Genomic DNA, 20,026 nt, shown 5'->3' on the forward strand with positions numbered 1-20,026 from the left:
ACATAGTCACACGACATTATTAATGCCAATATAGATGAGGTAACTTATTTGTTTACATATTGAATAAACGCTCTTAAAAAACACACAAAAGCATAATTATTTTACTTGTAAACTGTATGTTACAAAGCTTTAAGTTATAACTTACAAAAATAAATAATAAATGATATATATTAAAATGTATAATAATTTCTTATAATATTGTGTTTTTGTTTAAACACTAGTAGGCCAAAAATAAAATAAAACTGAAAAAAGTATTTTGTCTGTTATATATCTGTCTGTTATACATTTTCCTTTCATTATCATATGCAAAACTTATTGCGGAACATTACCGCTTTAAGACTCGCAGAGAGCGAAAGGAGGCGTGTCGTTTCGCACTCAGGGTGGGAAATGTAGGCGGAGCCAACGCAAAATGACTGACAGCTGGCTCCTGGCACATCCAAAGTCGTGGCGCCTGAGCGCTCCAGAGCAGCCAGTGAAATGCAGAGTTTGGCCGTCCATCATTCTCAGAGAACCAATCGGAAAGCAACAGGGGAGAATCTCTATCGCATCTGATAGATCCAACGTGGGGCGAAAGAACGTTCGGATAAAAAGAAAGTAAAGTCCGGGAGGGGGAAAACAAGCGGTGGAGACGATTAGACGTGCGAGGTGAATCTGTGAATTATCGGATCGCGGGAGTTTTCAGACCGTGGACTGAGATCGAGATAAGCTTCAAATCACTTGAACCGCGCTCGGCAGACTGAAGGACTGAAGTTCGCAATTCACTCGGACGGATTTACGGGAACTGTTTCGGTTCCAAAGTAATTAATCGTATACTTACGTGATCCAGAAGAATCGATTCGCACTTTGGAAACCTGAACCTCAAATCCTGTAAAGAAGCGGAGCCTCAAACTTTGTTGGTTTGTTTGTTTTCCTGAGGAAAAGTTTGTTTTTAGCGCCGATGATATCAGACTTTCTTTCAGCGCCTACCTATGGAGTTAATAGACACGATTTGCCATGTTTTTACTTTTTATAACCACGAAACACTCGTGCGCAAAGCATTACAAGAACTTCATACTGTTGAGGATTTAAACTACATTTGATCCACTGGATCTCTCTTGCCAAAACAAAGCCCAAATCTCCCATCCAGACACGCTTTTCAACCTTTTAAGGACAACTGCTCGCAACTTGCCTTTAGTTTTGGCTTCTGGACAACTTTCTTGTCGTGATTCACCTTTGAATTACATACGTGTGGCAGCAGCGGAGATAAACATTTTACTGTGAACTCTTTTAGGAAATCCAGGACTCATGCATTGCCCGAAAACAACGCAGCCTAACTTGGTATTACCGTCGGGTAAACAAACAACTTAATGAACGCGAAATATTCAAACTTTGAGAAACTCTCTAACCTCAATCTGCCCGTTTGCGGTTGAGAGAAATCGGTCGTTAAACGCTGAGACAACTGGATACAAAATGGCGGCGTGGCTGGGACGAATGGGATCACTTTCTTATTACGTGTTTTATTGGGTTTTGACGCTGGAGTTGTTAAATTATGGCTTGGGCTCGGACGCACCGTGTCCTCAAAACTGTACGTGTACGATAGACACGACCGACTGCAGTTACTTGGACATGACCGATGTCCCCCAAGACTTGCCTTCGAGGACTGTGAAATTGTAAGTAAACTGTCCCGAATGAAATATCCAAAGTAAAATCAAACAAATCCTCGGTAAACTACTAACAACGCTCTTAAGTTCATTATAACACCTATAATACATGTCGTTCTGGAAAGAAAGTGTGTCACTGGATGACAGATGACAAGTGTCCAGTTTCATGTCTGGTTATGTTTCCCTCACTTTACTTTTAAATACTGACACGGATATTAATTATTATTATTAAAAATAACGAAATGACTAAGCATTGTTAATGAATAGACATATATAATTCAGATTAGTTGTGGCCTGTTACTTTCATTAATTTGGAAACTCTTGCCAAAAAAAAAAAAAATGTAGGAGGCCTGCTGATATTGTATGAGAAACAGTCATCAATCAGTTTTGCAAAGCAATTTGGCCCTTAAATCACATCACTTGTTATTAGGTTATATATTTGTTTTCCCTAATTATTCCAACAAAACACAGTTTATAAAGTTAATAAGTTTTCGATATCTGTATCAGTTCTTACAAGTTACAGTTGTTACCAGTTGTTAATATCTTAGACGGGTATCCCATTCAGTAATATTTTCTGTTATAATAACTTAATAGACTTATAATAACTTTTAATACTAGGGTTGTTATTTAGTAGTTATAACTAAGACATACATATCCGTAGTTGTGTATTTTGTTTTAAAAAGAGATTTCATAGATTGGGGTTATTAAATGTGTTTTTTTTTTCTTTATCAGTGCCTCATGCTTGAATCACAGTGATAGATCCACCGAGATCATATAAAACGTGATCAAACAGTGGCAGTGGTTGTTTTACTCCTTATCTTACACTGATAAATCTTAAAAGATGTTTTTTATAAACTGGTAAGAACTTTGTAGAAAAAGTAGTGTAGTACTTTAAAATAGTTACTTCAGTGCCATTATTTTCCTTTATAACACTGTTTCTCCTTGTTGAAAGTTAAGTGTTGCTGTAATGTATCTACAGCCAAGGCAAAGTCACTACGGTGTTATCTGCTCGTATGCTTTTTAGCTGCCGAGATCACAATCATATTTTCAAAGGGAATGGTTTTACTGCGCATTATCTTTAACACCCTTATAGCATGTTTCATCACTACTGAAGATACCCGTCTGTATATTTCACAAATGCAGCTCACTTGCTATTCTTGTCATAGCAAGGTATAAAAGATTGTTATCAAAAACAAGTTTCAACACGGAAGCATTGGCTAAAGTCAGGAGTTATCTGTTTTGCAATTTGTCAAATTTTAGTCGTGGTGGTGAGTTTGCTGGGACTTAATTTAAATATTGTGTAAAGATGACAGATGATACCGCGGATAACTTTTTTTTGAAGATGATAAGGTTATTAGTTGTAACAAAGGGTAGTTGGAATATTGTTTTGCTGGTGAATGATCGTCCTTTGTTTGATAAGGCTGTAAAACATTCATTACACATGATATCAGGCATTAGACGGGGGTGATTGTGTAGGTAGCTTTGTTAATGTTGTGCCTCAAGGACTTTCTAACCTACTGCTGAGTAATTCGACCTGGTCTGCCATAGTGCTTTACTTTTGGCCCTGTATATTCCTAACATGTATAAAGCTTAAAGTTTTTGCATAAAAGTGTTTTTTTCCAAAGATTTTTAAAGTCGCTCCATGAACTAGAGACAAATAATGGATTTTTATGGTGGTACACAGCGAGTTTTACTTCTGTAGTATGAAATTACAAAATGAAAAGGGATATTCAACAGGAAAATGTTGAAAGGGCCTTGATTTTATTCAGTAGGATATAACTGGATCATAAAACTTGGCTACTATATGACATAATATACAATAAACTATTTTATGACAGAAGGTTAGTAACCACAGTAACCACGGTTTTACCTTTAAATAAATTACAAAAACAGTTTGCAATAAGATGCACATCAAAAACAAGTTTTCATGTTATCATTGAGCTTTTAACACTGAATAAGTTCAAAATGTATTTATAAGTGGCAGAGGATTATTCATTTAAACTCACAGCTTAACAACTAGTAAATTGGTAAACCTGTATGTAAAAGCTCTTTGCATGTTGCAAGCTTGCACAAAAAGTGAAACGGTTTGGTACAACGGTGCTTTTGTTATTAGACCACAAGTAAAGGTAGGCCTTCTTTGTTTGAGCGTAAGGCACAGTGGACTGTCACATTTGTGTGTTAAGTATACTTATTATACTATTAATCCCCTTACAACTTTCCCTATTGACTATGTCCCTATTCACGTTCAGTGTCTTTTGTACACTTCTCCCACAGTGACTGTATAAGGAATTCATAACAACCAGACTTCTTGCTTGTGTAATAACAACACGGACAGCAATCACCAAAGGACTCACTTAAAATGAAAGCCGTAGACATCACCGATCTTCAGACATATTGATGTCCGTTCACTGTACGCTTTTCCTGACAGATCTAACAGAAGATAAATGCTGAGGTTAGAGGACAGGGGTTTATCTTGGGGTGCCCATCTGTAATATATCAATCAAAAGGAGAAAAAGAAAAACCCTATGGACATGGCCCGAGTATAAAATCAAGCTGTAATACCTTCCAGTTGTCCAAATAGGTTTTCCGCTCTGCCAATTTTTTTTAATGGCTCCCCTGTGGCTCGATGAGACCTTGATGGTGGTGGAAGCGAGCAGTAAGGTGTTGGCATCGCCAGCCAGCATATAATCTTTTGTGGTTTTAAATTTAGATATGGGCCTTGAGACTCCATTAAGATAAAGGAACGGGGAAGGTTGTAGATTGCGGTTGATAGCGTTTTTTGGATGATTCAAGGATAGATAGGATGTTGGGTTAACCTGGGAACGGGGGAGATGCTTGAATTATTGGTGAACTTTTGAATAATTAGTTTGGCTATGCTGTTGCGTGACAAAGTCGTCTGAATTCTCCAATATGAGTCTTCAAAACTGAAATCAGCTGAAATGTAAAGAACATAAAATATATGTTATTGCCTGAGAAGATGAGAAGAACCAAAATACAATAATTTTGGTTTTGATTATAGCCATTTGTCAGAGACTAATAATCGTATACTTGGCTCTTCACATTCAGTGCTGGCCTTTTAGTAGTCTGGATTAATTTGATACGTTTCAGATTAAATGACTCTTTGATTTTGTCTATTTATGTAGTGTACTCTGAAGTGTATTTTTGAAAGGACACTTACAAAAAAAACTAAATGATGGAAATAGTTTGGAACGAAGCAAGTCTTATTTCTCAAAGTAAACTCCAGGCCCCTGACCCTTTGATGGCCCTCTTGATTGTTTTGAAAGCTAAAGGGGGTAGTGGTTGGTTTGTATGTGCAACCTGGCTTGCCACATGTGCGAGTGTGGTTTCCTCCTGGCTTTAGGGTTTGTAAACAGCCCACCAGATTTTTCTCACCACCATGAAGTGGGTTCTGTTGTGTTTTTTTATGCATTTATCCCTGTTGTGGACTTGCTAAATAAACCTGAATGTTAAGGCTGTGGTACATCTGTAGCCTGGCCAAAAGAGTTAGTTCAATGTCACGGTCCACAGCTTTCCATTGTTTATTCTTTCAGTGTGTGGAAACATTCAGCTGTATGTCAAACTGGTTGGATGGTTGTTAATTTCGTTATCTGAACAGTGCTTCATTAATCCTTTTGTTATAGATCCGGGTTGCGTTACAAAAAGGCAACTGCAAAAAACCAAATCGCATTTGAGATTTGGCTGAAAACGCATGAGATATGTAAAACCTGCGCTGTTTTGCTGCAGGTGTGCGCAGTAGCCTGGTGCAGAGTTTGCTTGCGTTATCGTTTTGTGAGTTAAAGGAGTGCCCTGACGTTTTTGGCTTGGCCTGAATGGCACAGAGGTTAATGGCACCTTTTCTTTAGCTTTAATTTTGTAGCGAATGAAGTTTTCATTTTAGTATAGTCATGTGAATGCATATGTGATGATTTATTATCTGGCTAATATTGAGGGTTGTTTTAGCATTTGTTTATGTCTGTAATTGCACCCTGAGTTTATTAAAGAAATACGTAAGCCAAAAATGAAAAATCTGCCACAGTTTACTCACCCTCATGTTGTTTTAAACCTGCATGACTTACTTTTTCCTGCATGAAAGAAGGGCATACAGGTTTGCAGGAACATGCGGGCACGTAAACAACGACAGAATGTAAATTTTTTGGTAAGTCATAAAAACCTGAATGAGCGGAGTGCCTGTCTGTTAATTTGATATGACTATTTGCATAAAACACAAATCTAGTGTTTTAACAGAGCCGAAAAAAACAAAAACAAATGTGACCCTGCCCGTGAAACTCAGGCTGAACTCTTATGGTGCATTTTCCGCTATTCGCGCGTAGTTGTTCGTTTGAACATTTGAGTTCACTCGCTTCATTCGCGTGTGAAATTCTAATCTTTCGAGACATTCACGCGGAAATTCGCGTCATGGGAGGGGTTTCTGCGACTCCGCCACTCCGCTCGCTTCCTGTAATCACGTCACTACTACAGCAAGGTCCTGATTGGTTAACGCGGCGCGGAAATCCGCCGAAGTTCAGATTTTTCAACTCATGCGTTTCCCGCGGCAACACTCAATTCGCGCGGAACACGCGTTCCACCCCATTCGCGCCGCGATTGCCGCATGTACCGTGCCGCAGGATGCCTAATCGTGTCTTTGCATTGACTTAACATGTAAATCACTCACGCTTGCCGCCTCTACGGAATCTGGTGTGAACCCTGCTTTAATCTACAAGTTTGAAATTTTGAACATTAAAGTTTGATTTCATTCATTGGCATGAACTGTAAATATATCAAAATCATATTTTCACAGAATATTCTTACGATTATGTCAAATGATTTTATGTGAAAACTGTAAATCACAAAAACAGCTGGGTTTTCACAGGCAGGGTAACAAATGTCTACAATACTACAACAATTAAAATTTTGACTCTTACAGTACATTCACATGGTGCGTAAGCGTTAACGCATCTCATTTAGTTTTAAAGGGTGACGTCATGCGTTGCCAAACTGAATTGTGGATCCGTCAACGTCGCGTCACCGCCGTTGCTCGCAGCAGAAGTTGAACATATCTCAACTTTTCAAGCGCCAACACGTGCATCATTCAATCAGATCACTTTATGCAAATAACCTAGTGCGAGCCAGCCAATTATGTTTATGCAACACTGGAGCATGTGTTGCGGCCACTGTGACTGGCTGTTGTCTGTGACATTCAGACAAAAATTCCGTCAAGCGTTACCGTTTTCGCCCCATGTGAATGTACCGTTAACGTTATCTTAGTGGGGGGACAGGCAGCCACGATATGACCAGAATTGAAATTCCAACAGGATCAGACACATTCGAGCACCTCCTCCTCTCCCCTCCCTTGTTTAAGTGTCTACAGAGTGATGGATGACTCATCTGTGAATTCTGTACATCTGGTAAGAGTTTGAAGATCTGGAAAAGACATAAGAGTGAAGGAAAAGGGGAGGGGTGAGAGAATTGGGCCTTATAGCGCACCCCAAGCACATTTGGTGTGGAGACCAAAAGCACAGCATTCTTACAATTACTATAGAGCTACCCCTGTAACCCCTGCACATACATACATGACGGTATGTGTATGCTTACACCGGTTTATACACGCACACACAAACACATAATGTAGTTTACTCTATAACCTTTATATGAATATATAAATAGCTGAATGCAGTCATGTATGAATCCCATAACCATGTCTATGAAGTTTGCCTGCGTGTGCGCAGTTTGACCGTGCTGGTTATGCAGTCTCACAAATGTACATTTCTGACATACTTTATACTGTATATGATGAATGTGCTACTGACCACTCTTGACATTTCCGGCTAAACTAGTGGCGCAATTATTCCAGTTTCCTTTCTGCTAAGATAATAAACGGTATGGCGGGGCAATCTAATGATCTCTAGTTATGTTCGCTTTGAAGTTTTCTGGAATGGTCTTAGTCAACACCTGGGTCTTGAGGCCGGGTTTTATTGTACGATTAAAAATTTTGTCAATGCACTGAAACCAATGTGCATGTAATCAAGTGTTCTCTGTTTGTTACACTCTTGGCTGCTGTCGTGTCTGCATTACTTTAGTTGTGGCTCATGGCGACCTTTTGCTTATCGATTTCTGAGGAAACACAGCAATTTTTTGTCATTACTGTTCCAATACTTATGGAGGGCACTGCACTTTTGTGTATTTTCTTTTCGGTCACTTAGCATTCATTTCCAAGTGATCTTTATCTCTCTGCAATCTTTAATTCTAGATTCGATAGTCTTGCTCGCTTTCTTTGCTTTGTTTAGACTGTCTCCAAAAAGCTCCTGGCTTTGCTATCAGCGGTGTTGCCGGGCTGTAAATGGTCTTTATTGCAGGAAACTGAGAGAGAAAGAGGCACAAGCTGTTCACCTTTAGCGAAGCAAGTGTCTTTCTGTCTGGTCTCTTGCTCTTTTTTTGCTGTGGTAGAGGAGTTACTCTTTGACTAGTTTATGGCCCTTTGAAATGGTGTGCATTAAAAGACGCTTCTGTCTTCCAGCTGCATCATAAAGTGCTATCATTGACATCATTTCACACTTTCAAAGACCGAAGTTCACACTACGCTTAGCAGCGATAAAGATAAAGTTAGATAAAGGTCGCCTCTCTGCCAGTCCATGAGGGAATAAAGAGAACATCTATATTACATTTTTTGTTGCTATTTTTTAAAGATGATAATGATAATTTTAGTGTTTTGTACACCATTACTTTGACCATCATATTTGAGGTCTGTTTGATGTAAACAAATTAAATAGTCTGTGTTGTTTACATTTTTTTCAATGACGAAATGTCTTCATAGTAGATTAAATTAAATGAACAAATTAAATTTAATACATGGAAAATAATTTCACTCCGAGTTATACTCAATACCTTCTCAGTTCAGTGCCGGCTGTTGTATTTATATTACTAAATCCTTTTCCCACCTCTCTGATTGGTCGTTTCCTAAATGACTTTGACCTCTGTTAGGTGTGAATGTTCTTCCACGTTGGTTTCCTGACATAGGAAGCTGTTGGTCATTTGCCTTGGGGTTTAATGGAAAAGATGGACTCACTGCATGAGCGCTGTTAGGTTTGAAGGAATAATTGTCTACATGGCTATACACAATGGTTGAAGGTCTTTGTTTAACAAAAGTTTGACACTTGTGTGTTTTGTCCAACAAGATAATCTTCAAAGATGAATATTACTTTTACGAATTTTGAAGAATAAAAGCGTTTACTAGAAAATTAAAGCTAACCTTAGGCTTTAAGCGAACTATACAATGGTCTCTCGATATCAACGTCACCACCACCGCGCTTCGGACAGCTATTTCAAACTTTATTAAAAACTTTTTAAAACGTTTCCTGTTAAGGAAATACTCTGTGTATAAATCTTTGTTGGGAATTGTGCCCATGTTGCATTGTTTTTGAGATATTCATTTATGATGACGTTTAAAGTCCCGACAAAGTCTGTAGGGCCATATTAGCAACACATGAAAGCTTCAAAATGTTTGTTGAGCGGTGGTATTACTAGTAATTTGTATATCATAGAATAAAACATCTTGGGTTTATGTTATCCCAGATTTTTTTTGAGGAGTTTAACTATAACCCCATTGAAAAAAACATTGACTTTGGGACAATGGAACCGAATTGCCAAAATGCTAACTCGCTTTTAAGTTTTGCCTGCGGCACTCTGTTACGGTTAAAAAGTTATGCATGATATACCATTTTAGGTACTTTAAAAATAAAAAAATATATATTGTTCTGCAGATCTGAAGCCTTGTTTTACTGTTGCGTTGAATGTTCCTGTAGCTCACTTGGTTGGCAACGGAAAGGTCAAGGTTCAATCCCAGGGAACACACATACTGATAAATCAATGTTAAGCTTGAATGCAATGTAAGTCGCTTTAGATAAAAGCGTCTGCAAAATGCATAAATGTAGAACATTTCCCTCACTTTTCCTTAAAGGGAATTTTAACTGCACCACCTAGATGTCTTACAGCGATCCAAGTATGTGTTTCTGGTTTTCTTTAAGGGTCCAGTCGGCCAGCAGTAAGCTGTGCTGAAGAATGTTTTTTAGTTCAACAGACCAGTGCGTTGTTGATTTAAATCATAGCCGGCATTAGACCAAAGAGATGAAGGTCAGGTAGCTGTGTTGAGGCACTTTTTTATCTCATCTAAACATTGCCATATCTCCTACCACAAAATGCTGGGAGTGGTAAAGAAATCTTCATTGACACTTTCTTACTTGCACTAAAATATTTTAACCCATAATAATTTTGACAAAAAAAACTTTTCTGTAATTTGCAAAAACGTGTGCACTAGGCTAAAATATAGGTCCCCTTCATTCAAACCTACAAAGAACAAGTTTAACTTGAAAACTGTATCGCTGGTTAAACATGCCGTACAGTACCAACGACCATGTGATTTATACCCCAGAGGTCAGCCCTCAGGCGTGAAAGTTGGTCTTTATCTGATAAGATAAAGAGGAGTGGAGTTGCTCGGGGTAAAACGCTGAGATTACATTAACGCCCATTTCCTTTTTGCCTGGTTAAGAAAAGCTCAGTTTTGAATCTAAACATTATGAAATCCCCATGAGGCAAGCTTGGTCTTCTGACACTGACTGAAGTTTGCATGCTCTCCCTATGTCAGCGTGGGGTTTTCTCTGGATACTCCGTTTACTCCCACAGTCCAAAGATATGGAGGTTAGGTGAACTGAAGATGCCAAATTTTCCTTCCTCAACTTGTGTGAAGATTAATTTGTGTATAGATTAACCGGTTCTTGTTGTGAATATAGCCGTAGGTGCTCAAATGGTGTTAAAAAAATAAATAAACAACTGACTTTGGGTGTTGTGTCTGAATGGTCATATAGCAGTAAAACCCCGCCTCTCAATTGGCTTCTATCATTAGAATTTGACAGCGCTATTAGCAGCAAACACCTATTATGTAAATCCAGTCAATTGTGGAATTGCTTTTCAGTAAATACTTAAACCGTTAAATAGTTACCTTAAATGTGTTCACAGTAGTTGCCAATTAATTTCACTCTCTTCTTTGCTTTGTAATTTTGATGTGCAACTGAATACATAAATATTAGGGCTGTGCGGTATTGAATAGAAATGCGATAATTTATTAAATTGTGCGATATATGATTTGCAGTGCAATAATGCTTCGTTTGTATAATCGAATTGTATAATAATAAAATAAACGTAAAAAAAATAACAACATATATATTTTTGCGTTCTTTCTGGAAAACGAATGCAGCATTCTCTGGCCCTGGTATTAAGATTTGTTTTGGTCGAAGTGGATAAGAGAAACACATTCTCACTAGGGCTGTCACTTTTGAGAAAAATCAAATTCGAACGGATATCGAATATCATGCAATGTATCCGAATATATTCGAATATCTAGGTGCCCCCCTGCGCTCTTTAAAAAAAAAAAATAATAAAAAAATGGAGATTCAATTTATTAACAGTGACAGTCATAAACGGGGCTGTCTGCATTACCTTTTTTTACTTAATGTTTGAAACAGCAGGTTATCAACTTATGAATAACAACGACTCAGAACAGGTGACAACTTAAACAGCAGCAGGAGTAAGGCATATAGCCAAGCCAAAACAAAATCCGCGCCCGCAGAAAACTCCGCGGATATAATGCCCTTCATTGACAAGCACACATATTCCGCACTTGAGCCTGTTTGTGAGAAGAAATCTCATTGACAACAAGCACACATACATAGACTATCTCGCGCGTTTGTGAGCCATCATTGGGATGGTCTATAGGGCTGTAACGATTAATCGTGCAAATGCGCGTTTTCTCAATGAATGAATTTTAATGAATTACGGTGAAATCCCGGCACATCCCAAAGCCAGGGGGTGCTCTCGTGCGGAAACGCCCTTTGTGCCACAGAAGAAGTAGCATTACATACGCTATTCCAGGAAATGTCTGCAGGAATATTTATATTGCTGTTCTTCAAATTGTTTCAAGTATTTTCATGATAATGAAGAATATTTTGATTGATTTTGTTTAATGAGTGTTGCTTTTTAAATGCACGTTATAAACGTCTCTGACTCATGTCTCACCAGTCTCTCTGCTATCTGCGCCATTGACCTAAAAGTTTGTCATCATAACTCTTTTTAAATGTTCAAATCATTGTTATTGCAAACCGTTTATATGCGTGTATTGCGATATGCACATTTACGACCCCCTCCCCCCATTCCTGTATATCTTGCTGCCCTAGTAAATATATTTGAATAATATTCTTTGTGTCACAGTAGTTTAACACTCAACTTCAATCAAGTTTGAGGTTTTGGATCATTTCACGAGCGTATTCTCAGCATGTGTGACATTCTGATTAATAATAGTATAGTTTTTTGTCAGTGTCATTTTGTGCTTTCTTTAGTGAAAACTGATATGAACATCAGTCAGTCATCAACGTGCGAAGACACTCTTGTGTCTTGACTCGTGTGGGAAGATAAAGCTGCTGTGCCGGTTTCATTACGATCACTTTCTGCAATTTGTAGGTTGTTAGAAACGGCTAAAGGAGATTAGCGACTGGTGTTGTACACGGTTTCCTCGCAGTATTCATGCCTCCTGGCGAGTCTCGATTTGAGAAAGCCTGCAATTTTTCACTTTGCTTTGGTATAATTAGGTAATTTGCTAGTGTTACAGGACTGCAATTTTGTAGTGTTCACCCCGTCAGACGATTTCCTTCAGGGTATCTCACCCTGTGTCATTATCTATGCACACACACACACACACACACACACACACACACACACACACACACATACAAAAGCCTCAGAAGCATTGCGACATTTTACCCTGTTTAAACCACAAGGTAATACAATAAATGTTTTAATGGTTTGCCTTAGTAAGACATTAAACCATATTGCTTATATGTGTGTGAACTATTATATCTGCATAATGAGTCGTTTGACACATTTGTTTTTGTGTTAAATGGTTGCTTTTATGGTACACATTTGGTACATTTGTTCCAGACCCGGACAGAGAAGTTATATAACTAAATGTTGACTGTAGACCGGGTCTGCTCTGTCTCAAGGTTGCATACCTACGACTTCAGTGTTTGCGGCTGACAGCTCTGGGTGTGAAACAGACACGTTATATAATGTGTTAGGCAATTTAGCCTTTTTACAACCGGCTGTAGCCCCACAAAACTGTCAAGATCCGCTCCGAAAAAAGACAATGATCCAATTGTTTCTTTACAAGTGCAGGTGAGCGACTGATTAGGGCGGTTAACACTATGAATTATTTGGGTGTGTCTCTGTAACACAATTTGTGCAAGTATGAAGCCTGAAGAGTGCACGACAGATTTAATTTTGGTTATTATAAATATCCTACATTTGTTTATAAATGCACCAGTCAAGCATTTTAGTGTTTAATGTACTGCAGAAAAGTTTACTCTATAAAGATGACTATTTATTTGTACGTGTTCATTTAGTATAAATAAGGATGAACTGAAAGATCAGGGACACGGTACACGTACAGTAGATACTAAATACAAACCGTAATTCTGTCTAGTAGTGAACCAAGAGAAAATCTGTGCATGTCAAAGTAAAAAAAAAAAATGCATAGGTGACATGAGCGTACAGATCACAGTGCCAACAATTTTTGACATTTCATCAGGGGTAGCCAACACTCAAGTCCTATCTGAAGCCTTTGTACAAGTGCTTGCTTTAACCGCTGTGAAACGAAGATAGGAGAACTGTTGATGTCAGTGATTTATGGATCGTAAGTGTCGATACGGCATGTTTTGGCAATGGACCTGACTGATAGACTGTGTGCCGGTGAAACCTGGTGCTGGTACATTAGATATATAGAGAAAGGGGAGAAAATGGGGGCGCTAGAAAGAAATATGATAGTTTTCACGTCAATGCTTTTAAACTGACTGTTATGAACACCTGACTAAAGTGTTTTAATAAATCTCTCTCTCTTTTTTCCTCCATCATCCCCCCTCCTTCTGTCTTTCTCTCAGAAATCTGAGCCACAACAAGCTGGCGGCAGTCGATATGGACATCCTCTCCAATCTGGCCAACCTCCGAGAAGTGTGAGTAGAACAGCACAGTGTTCCCAAAAGCTCCTGTAGATCTGTCCAACATCAGCTGTTAATCTGTCCATGTTTAATGAAGTCCATTAGCAGGCTAGCAACTTCTCTTAGACTGTAACAGAAAGTTCCAGGACGTCTCTGGCCTTCTCAGACTTTATAGTGTTTGTTTTTTTGAAAACTTTTGGGCTCACGTCGATCCAAAGCTGCGTGTGTATACATCGGGTCTGATATAAGCACAAAAACAAGTTTATTTGTAGAAGTGTTGTAAAATTCTCAAATAGAAAGTATTCTCACAGCTAAAGCCCTAAGTAAAGAGACAATTGAACGAAGTAAATTAAATCGTAATGTTAATTTCAGCCATTACCCACAAATTGGTCATAAATCATTTTAAAGCGTTTCTATTGGACACTTAAGTCGTTTTGTTAGTGGGTATTGTCCTGAAAGTGGCGGAGATTGGGAATAAAGAGGTTTGCTATTATAAGCGCCTTTCATCATCACCCGACACCAGCCACTAACCTGCGCTGTAAATATTTAATACATCGAGGGACTGTGTCTGGCCCTTAGCCAGAAGGACTATCTCTCCCTCTCTCTCTCACTGGCCATCTGGTTATATATATATGTTAATAAATAATATATGTTTTATATATGTGTTAATTTAATTTGTTATGTATATTTAAGTTCAATGTATTTGTTGGATCATTTTCATGTCTTTGGTAGTTTACTGTTACCATTTATGTACAAATCTTTGCATTAGTTGATATAAAGCAAGGTTTTCAAACTTTTGTGAGCCGAACCCCCTTGACCTAAATTATTTACTTGAAGTACCCCTTGAGATTTTTATGTAAATGTGTGTTTAACTTTAAAGAAATTGTTCACTTTAAAATGAAAATTGTCATCATTTACTCATCCTCATGTTGTTTTGAGAAATGATGGTAAACAGCAGATAGTGCCCATTGACTTCCATAGTAGGAAAGAAATATTTTGGAAATATTGTGAGAAATGATGAAGAAAATATTTTGATAAATGACGGTAAGCACACATTTGACGGTACCCATTAAATTCCTTCATATGTTTTTATTCCTACTATGGAAGTCTATGGTCACTATCTGCTGTGTGTTTACCATCATTTCTCAAAATATCTTCTTTTGTGTTCATCAGAAAAAAGAAATGCATACAGGTTTAGAACAACATGAGGATGAGTAAATGATGACAGAATTTTCATTTTAAAGCGAACTATCCCTTTAAAACTGTTTTAAATATTTTGTGGTATTTATTGTTTTATTAACTGTTATTGGACCTTAATCTGGTAAAAACGTTTATGTCCATTTTGCAGTTTTCTCATATAGTGTAGTGTTATGTAATGGCCACATGACATGCAGATTAAACAAATAAAATAAATATTTTATATATCTGTGGTTTTACTTTTTAATAAAATAATTTACATTTTATGATTTAATTGTAATTAATAAATGTTTTTGCGTCATCTCCCAAAAACCCTAAAACTACCTAAACCTCAGTTTGGGAAGCCTTGCTATAAGAAATATTGACTATATACTAATTTCTATCTAATATTTTAAAAGATAAATGACACAAAGCCACATGTAACCTGAAGTTTGTCCTGTTGTTTGATTGACAGGAGGCTTGACCACAATGAGCTGACATCTATTCCTTCATTTGGAGATGCTGCACCAACAATCGTAATACTCTTCTTGTAAGTGACACATCAATGTGTTTTGTTTTATTACGATCGGCACTTTCTCTTCACGAGACAATCATGTTTCTTTAAGAAACTATTTAATTTCAACAAAAAAATCATGCTTTTTCTTTTAATCCATGTTTAATGTGGATGCATTTATCAGATAGTCTATTTATTTTTACTCTGAATGTTTAAAGAACTGTTGTTTATTATGGTGTCTTAAGGGTGTAAATGCACTTGTACTGTGTGTTGGATTATGGTAAAGTTTCATGATACATTATCACACGATGCCTGTAAATTCCCACACAATGTTTTGTGTTTCTGGCTATAGTTATGAAACTCAAACTTGTGGGATTGCCTTCACTAGCATTACCCTGGTGTATTACTGCCTTATTTGGTGCGATCACACGTGTTTGTGTGTTTGTTTCTTGGTGGGGATGCCAAAACCTTTCTGTGCATCCAGGTGCACAGGTTTAGTATCTTCACAGTAATTGACTTTCACAGCTAAATGACAACATATCAGATTTATACATTAATATTAAATAAAGCCTTAGACAGACTTGTGGTTTTAAATTTTACAAGTCATGTTCAATCTGAGCAGTTCTGTGGATCTCTCAGTACACTGTTTCGGAGCACCGCTTTGCTTTTATCTCCTTCACACTGACTGATATCCCAGCAATAATCTGCCTTCCGCATGGATCATGTTCCCATCTGTAATATATCTCCACTACCAAATGTGTCATTGGTTTGAGCTGATAAAGCGATCAGTGTCTGTATTGTGGGCTGTTCTGGTGTCATGGTGTGACCTCATTGATTTACAGTTTATCAAGATCTTAAGGGGAAAAAAAACCCTCTTTTTAAAATATTTACAAATGAGAACGCATTTGACATTTACCCTAAAGAGGGAACTGCGGGTGAACTGTTCTTTGAGAATATTGGGAAAGGTTGGGGTGATGATCAGGGAATGCAGGCCCAAAGGGGAGGGTGCTTCTTTTTTTGGCCTTGGTTTGAGGCCTGTTGCTATGAAAGGCCGACTTATACTGGGAAGGGCGCATCTTTTTTGAGCCACGCAGCTGAATGTGGTAGAACGCCCAGCTGTAGCTGTCAATCAAACGATTGACTGTAAAAATTTGGGAGGGGTTAATCGGAAAGGGTCAGAACCGGGGGGCAACCTTCCGATCTCTGTTATGAAGCCAATGCGGAATTGACTAAAACTGCAATTCATTGGCTGGCTCCAAAGGGAGTCAATTCCCATTGAACCCCATGTAAAAATGCCCAACTCTACAGTAGAAAATAATGTTTACAGCATGGTACAACCTTGTTTTTGGCCTATATAGCTAATTTTGCCCTTCATGACAACTGTGAGGGGGTTGAATTTTTTTTGTAACTCTTCCTTTTAATAATATTAAGCCTTAAAGTTCTGCATAATTAAGTGCGTGGCTACTTGAGTGATGGGTGAACTGCCACTGCTGTCACTAGAGTCGAGCTAGGCGGGCGTGGTTTCAGCAACCAGCCACCTCAGCTTCACCCACGTCCGCCTTTTTACCATTTTCGGTTATCCGCGAGTGGTGCGAGCCAAGATGGCGACGGCAGGCACACCGCCTACTATTGGCTTCAACAAAGCTCCTCACAAACCTATGGGTAACGTCACGGACACTACGTCCATATTTTTACAGTCTATGGTAAGGACAAAATCAGCGGTTACAGATACGGCTGGCCAGAATGGGTTGTCACAAAAAGGAGGAGAGTTCTCAGTTTTCCACCTGTGAGGAACACCTGACCCCTCTCGCGCTCGTGGCTCTTGTTCGGAAAGCCTCCGTGCTCTCTAAAATTCCTCTCATGTGAGTTCACCAGCTGGAATGCTGTCGGACAGCAGACCCCTGTGATACAGCCACAGAGCCAGCACTAAAATACTGCAGCGTCTGTCACCAAACTCCTCAATGCTCCATTTCATCTGAGAGAGCCACAGAGAATTCACTACAGCGGTTAAACAGTAGCGCTCTCTCTCTTTCTCTCTCTAGTTAAGTGTTTTAACAGTAGTGTAGCCGTTTTGCTGATTTTGATCTTTTCTTTAGTTTGATCTATCTTGGATTTACAGTGTACTGTGAGACGTGATCTCACTCTTTACTGCAAAGGCAATATAAATGTACCTTATAGACGGTTTCATCGGACGCAAGTGCATTATTGCGGTTACGCGTCTGGGTGGAACTTAACTTCCGGTCTCTGTTTAATGGTCTGACTAGTGGCTAAGCTAAAGTCTGGAACAAATACCTTGTCGAATGTAACGTTTTGGTTACCTAAAGACAAGGGGAGACGGCAATCATGGATCACCGCTTTGTGAAGTGAGATTTGGCAAGTAGATGCTATCTGACGAAGCTTGCATTTTTTTAATGTGCACTTCCAGTTTACGATACCTCAGAGTTGTCCTAGACGCGACTCTGAGCTGCGCGGCCGGTATGCGACCCCCCCCCCCCCCCCTTTAGTTTCTAATCCCGGTGTAGTTCCGGAACCCACCCTTAGCACCTCAAGTTCAAACCCAATACCTCTAAACTAGTATAAGGAAAACAATCAAACCGAAAGATAATGATGTGGTGTTGTTTCATGATCAATGTTAGATAAAGTTGAGTAGGTCTGCTCCCCTATCTGAACAGATCCCTGCAGAACCACTTTAAGACATTTCATGGATTCAGGCCCAGGACGGCCAGCATATGAGTGGGCCGCTTTTCTTGTTAACGTCAGCATGTTTTTTTTGCCTGGTGAAGGTCACCAGCTGCTGACCTGCTATTCAGTGGAATCTCAGTGCTCTGCTAGTCACAGGAACATCCTGTAGTTTCGTGAGCACAGCGCTCGTCCTCATCCATACCCTCCGTCTGTTTATTCAGGTGGGACTGTGGGGGCACCCCCTCCTATTCGTTCCCTCGTTCCTTCCGTCTTTCTTCCTCGCACGCTCATCCTTTCTTCTGTCTTCCGTTCCTCTTTCACCCCTTCACAAAATTCCCACCCAGAATTCCAGTTAAACGGTCAACCCCGAGATCATCTGCGTGTCAGCCGGGTCCCATTTTCACTGGGAAAGGCCGTGACGCTTTCCCTGGCTCCCACAGAACACCTGCCAGCAGACAAGCAGAGCAGAAATCCCCACTTGGTCTCAAAGGACCGCGTGTTTACTGTGAGATTTACGCTGAATTGGAAATCGGAATAAGAAAGCTTTGTTGTTCCAGAGCCGACTTGTCTTTACTGTATGGGCCAGTCTGTTTGGGCCATGCTTGCGTTGATCCAAGCGCAGGTGCTGGAAAGTTCTCAGTTAGGACTGAAAATGTCAAGTTTGCTATGTTACCGTAGGTCTGGCAGTAATCTGGAGAACATACCGCACACATTATAATGAGCGGCAAGCTTTTATTCTACACAAAGGCAATTCCATATGGCCAAAAAGTACTTCTTATTTAGTTGCAAGTTTCTTTTTTTAAAGCTGTCCTCGAATCAAGAAGATGGTTTATTGTGAAACGACCCCAAAGCAAATTCCAGATGTGGAGAGCCATGACCTTGCCATTCATTCCATAACCGGCAAAAACAAGTGTGATACTTAAGTCAGTCGCTTTCTCATGCCTCTATTCTGAAGAGAAAAACTACGCAAGATCAGAAATCTAGAGCCCCCATGAGAAGAAGCCGTTTCTGAATTGTCAGCAGAATACGTTTGCATATGCAACTTTTTTGCTGTCTATTTAATTATTCCAGCAAAGTCAATGCATAATTTGCATACTTTTTCTATTAAATGTTATGGAAGATATTGAATCTGTTAACTCTGGTATATCAAGCACTGCTTTTGAGGCATGGTTGGTAAGAATAATACTGAATATTTAATCCATAGGTAATCTCCCCTATAGAACCAAAAGCCATATGTGCATTACCAGACATACACCGGTTTAGTTGAATCTTGATATTTGTCACCATCTCTAGGCTTTTGTTTGGGATTCCTGGCCCTGTGAGTTTGTATCCACGCACATGTGTGATGACAAATCAAGTTACTGCATAAAGCCACAGTCACTTGGCACTTCTGATTTTGTGTGTGTGTGTGGAAACAAGCTTTCATTGGCTTCAAAGGCCTATTGACACATTCTCTCCAAAAGAGACTCATGTGGTTAGAGCAGCCCGCCGCCTATCAGCACAGATATGTGGGTCAACATATGGTTTCACATAGTTACACTGACTGTACGCTAATAAACCAAAAACGCTGGGATAACATGACTTAAGTGTTACAAGTCTACGGTAATCACGGGTAAATCTAGTATTACACCCGGACCGAATGTTGGATTTGTTTAACTTGATCTGTGTAGACGATAGATTAATGCATTCTCTATGTAATTTGTCCCATGAAACGTATTAAACTATCAGTAGAGGTTTGTACAGCTGTGTATAGATGTAGATATAATAGATGTGCTCGTTTTTTGTTCTAGGCACCATAATAAAATCAATAGACTGGAGGGGAGCCTGTTGCAGAACCTTTCTGTACTGGAGACTCTAGATCTGAGTAACAATGACATCACGGAGCTAAAAGACTACTGTTTCCCGCCAGGGTTACAAATCAAAGACCTGTAAGAAATCTCATTTTCTCTGTAAAAATGAAAGACATTATCAGATCTGCC

General features: G+C 39.0%; 1 protein-coding gene across 1 annotated transcript in view; it reads left to right on the forward strand.

Moving 5' to 3' along the window:
* The first annotated feature begins 537 nt into the window (after positions 1–537).
* lrig1 (leucine-rich repeats and immunoglobulin-like domains 1) overlaps positions 538–20,026 on the forward strand; it is a 37,371-nt gene continuing 17,882 nt past the window's right edge. The window contains exons 1-4 of the mRNA XM_065241538.2: positions 538–1,649; positions 13,619–13,690; positions 15,327–15,401; positions 19,838–19,975. Coding sequence (XP_065097610.1) covers positions 1,450–1,649; positions 13,619–13,690; positions 15,327–15,401; positions 19,838–19,975 — 485 coding nt within the window. The 5' untranslated portion in view covers positions 538–1,449. The remainder of the gene's footprint in view (positions 1,650–13,618; positions 13,691–15,326; positions 15,402–19,837; positions 19,976–20,026) is intronic.

Source organism: Paramisgurnus dabryanus, chromosome 14, assembly GCF_030506205.2.
Source record: "Paramisgurnus dabryanus chromosome 14, PD_genome_1.1, whole genome shotgun sequence".
In the NCBI taxonomy this organism is placed as follows: domain Eukaryota; kingdom Metazoa; phylum Chordata; class Actinopteri; order Cypriniformes; family Cobitidae; genus Paramisgurnus; species Paramisgurnus dabryanus.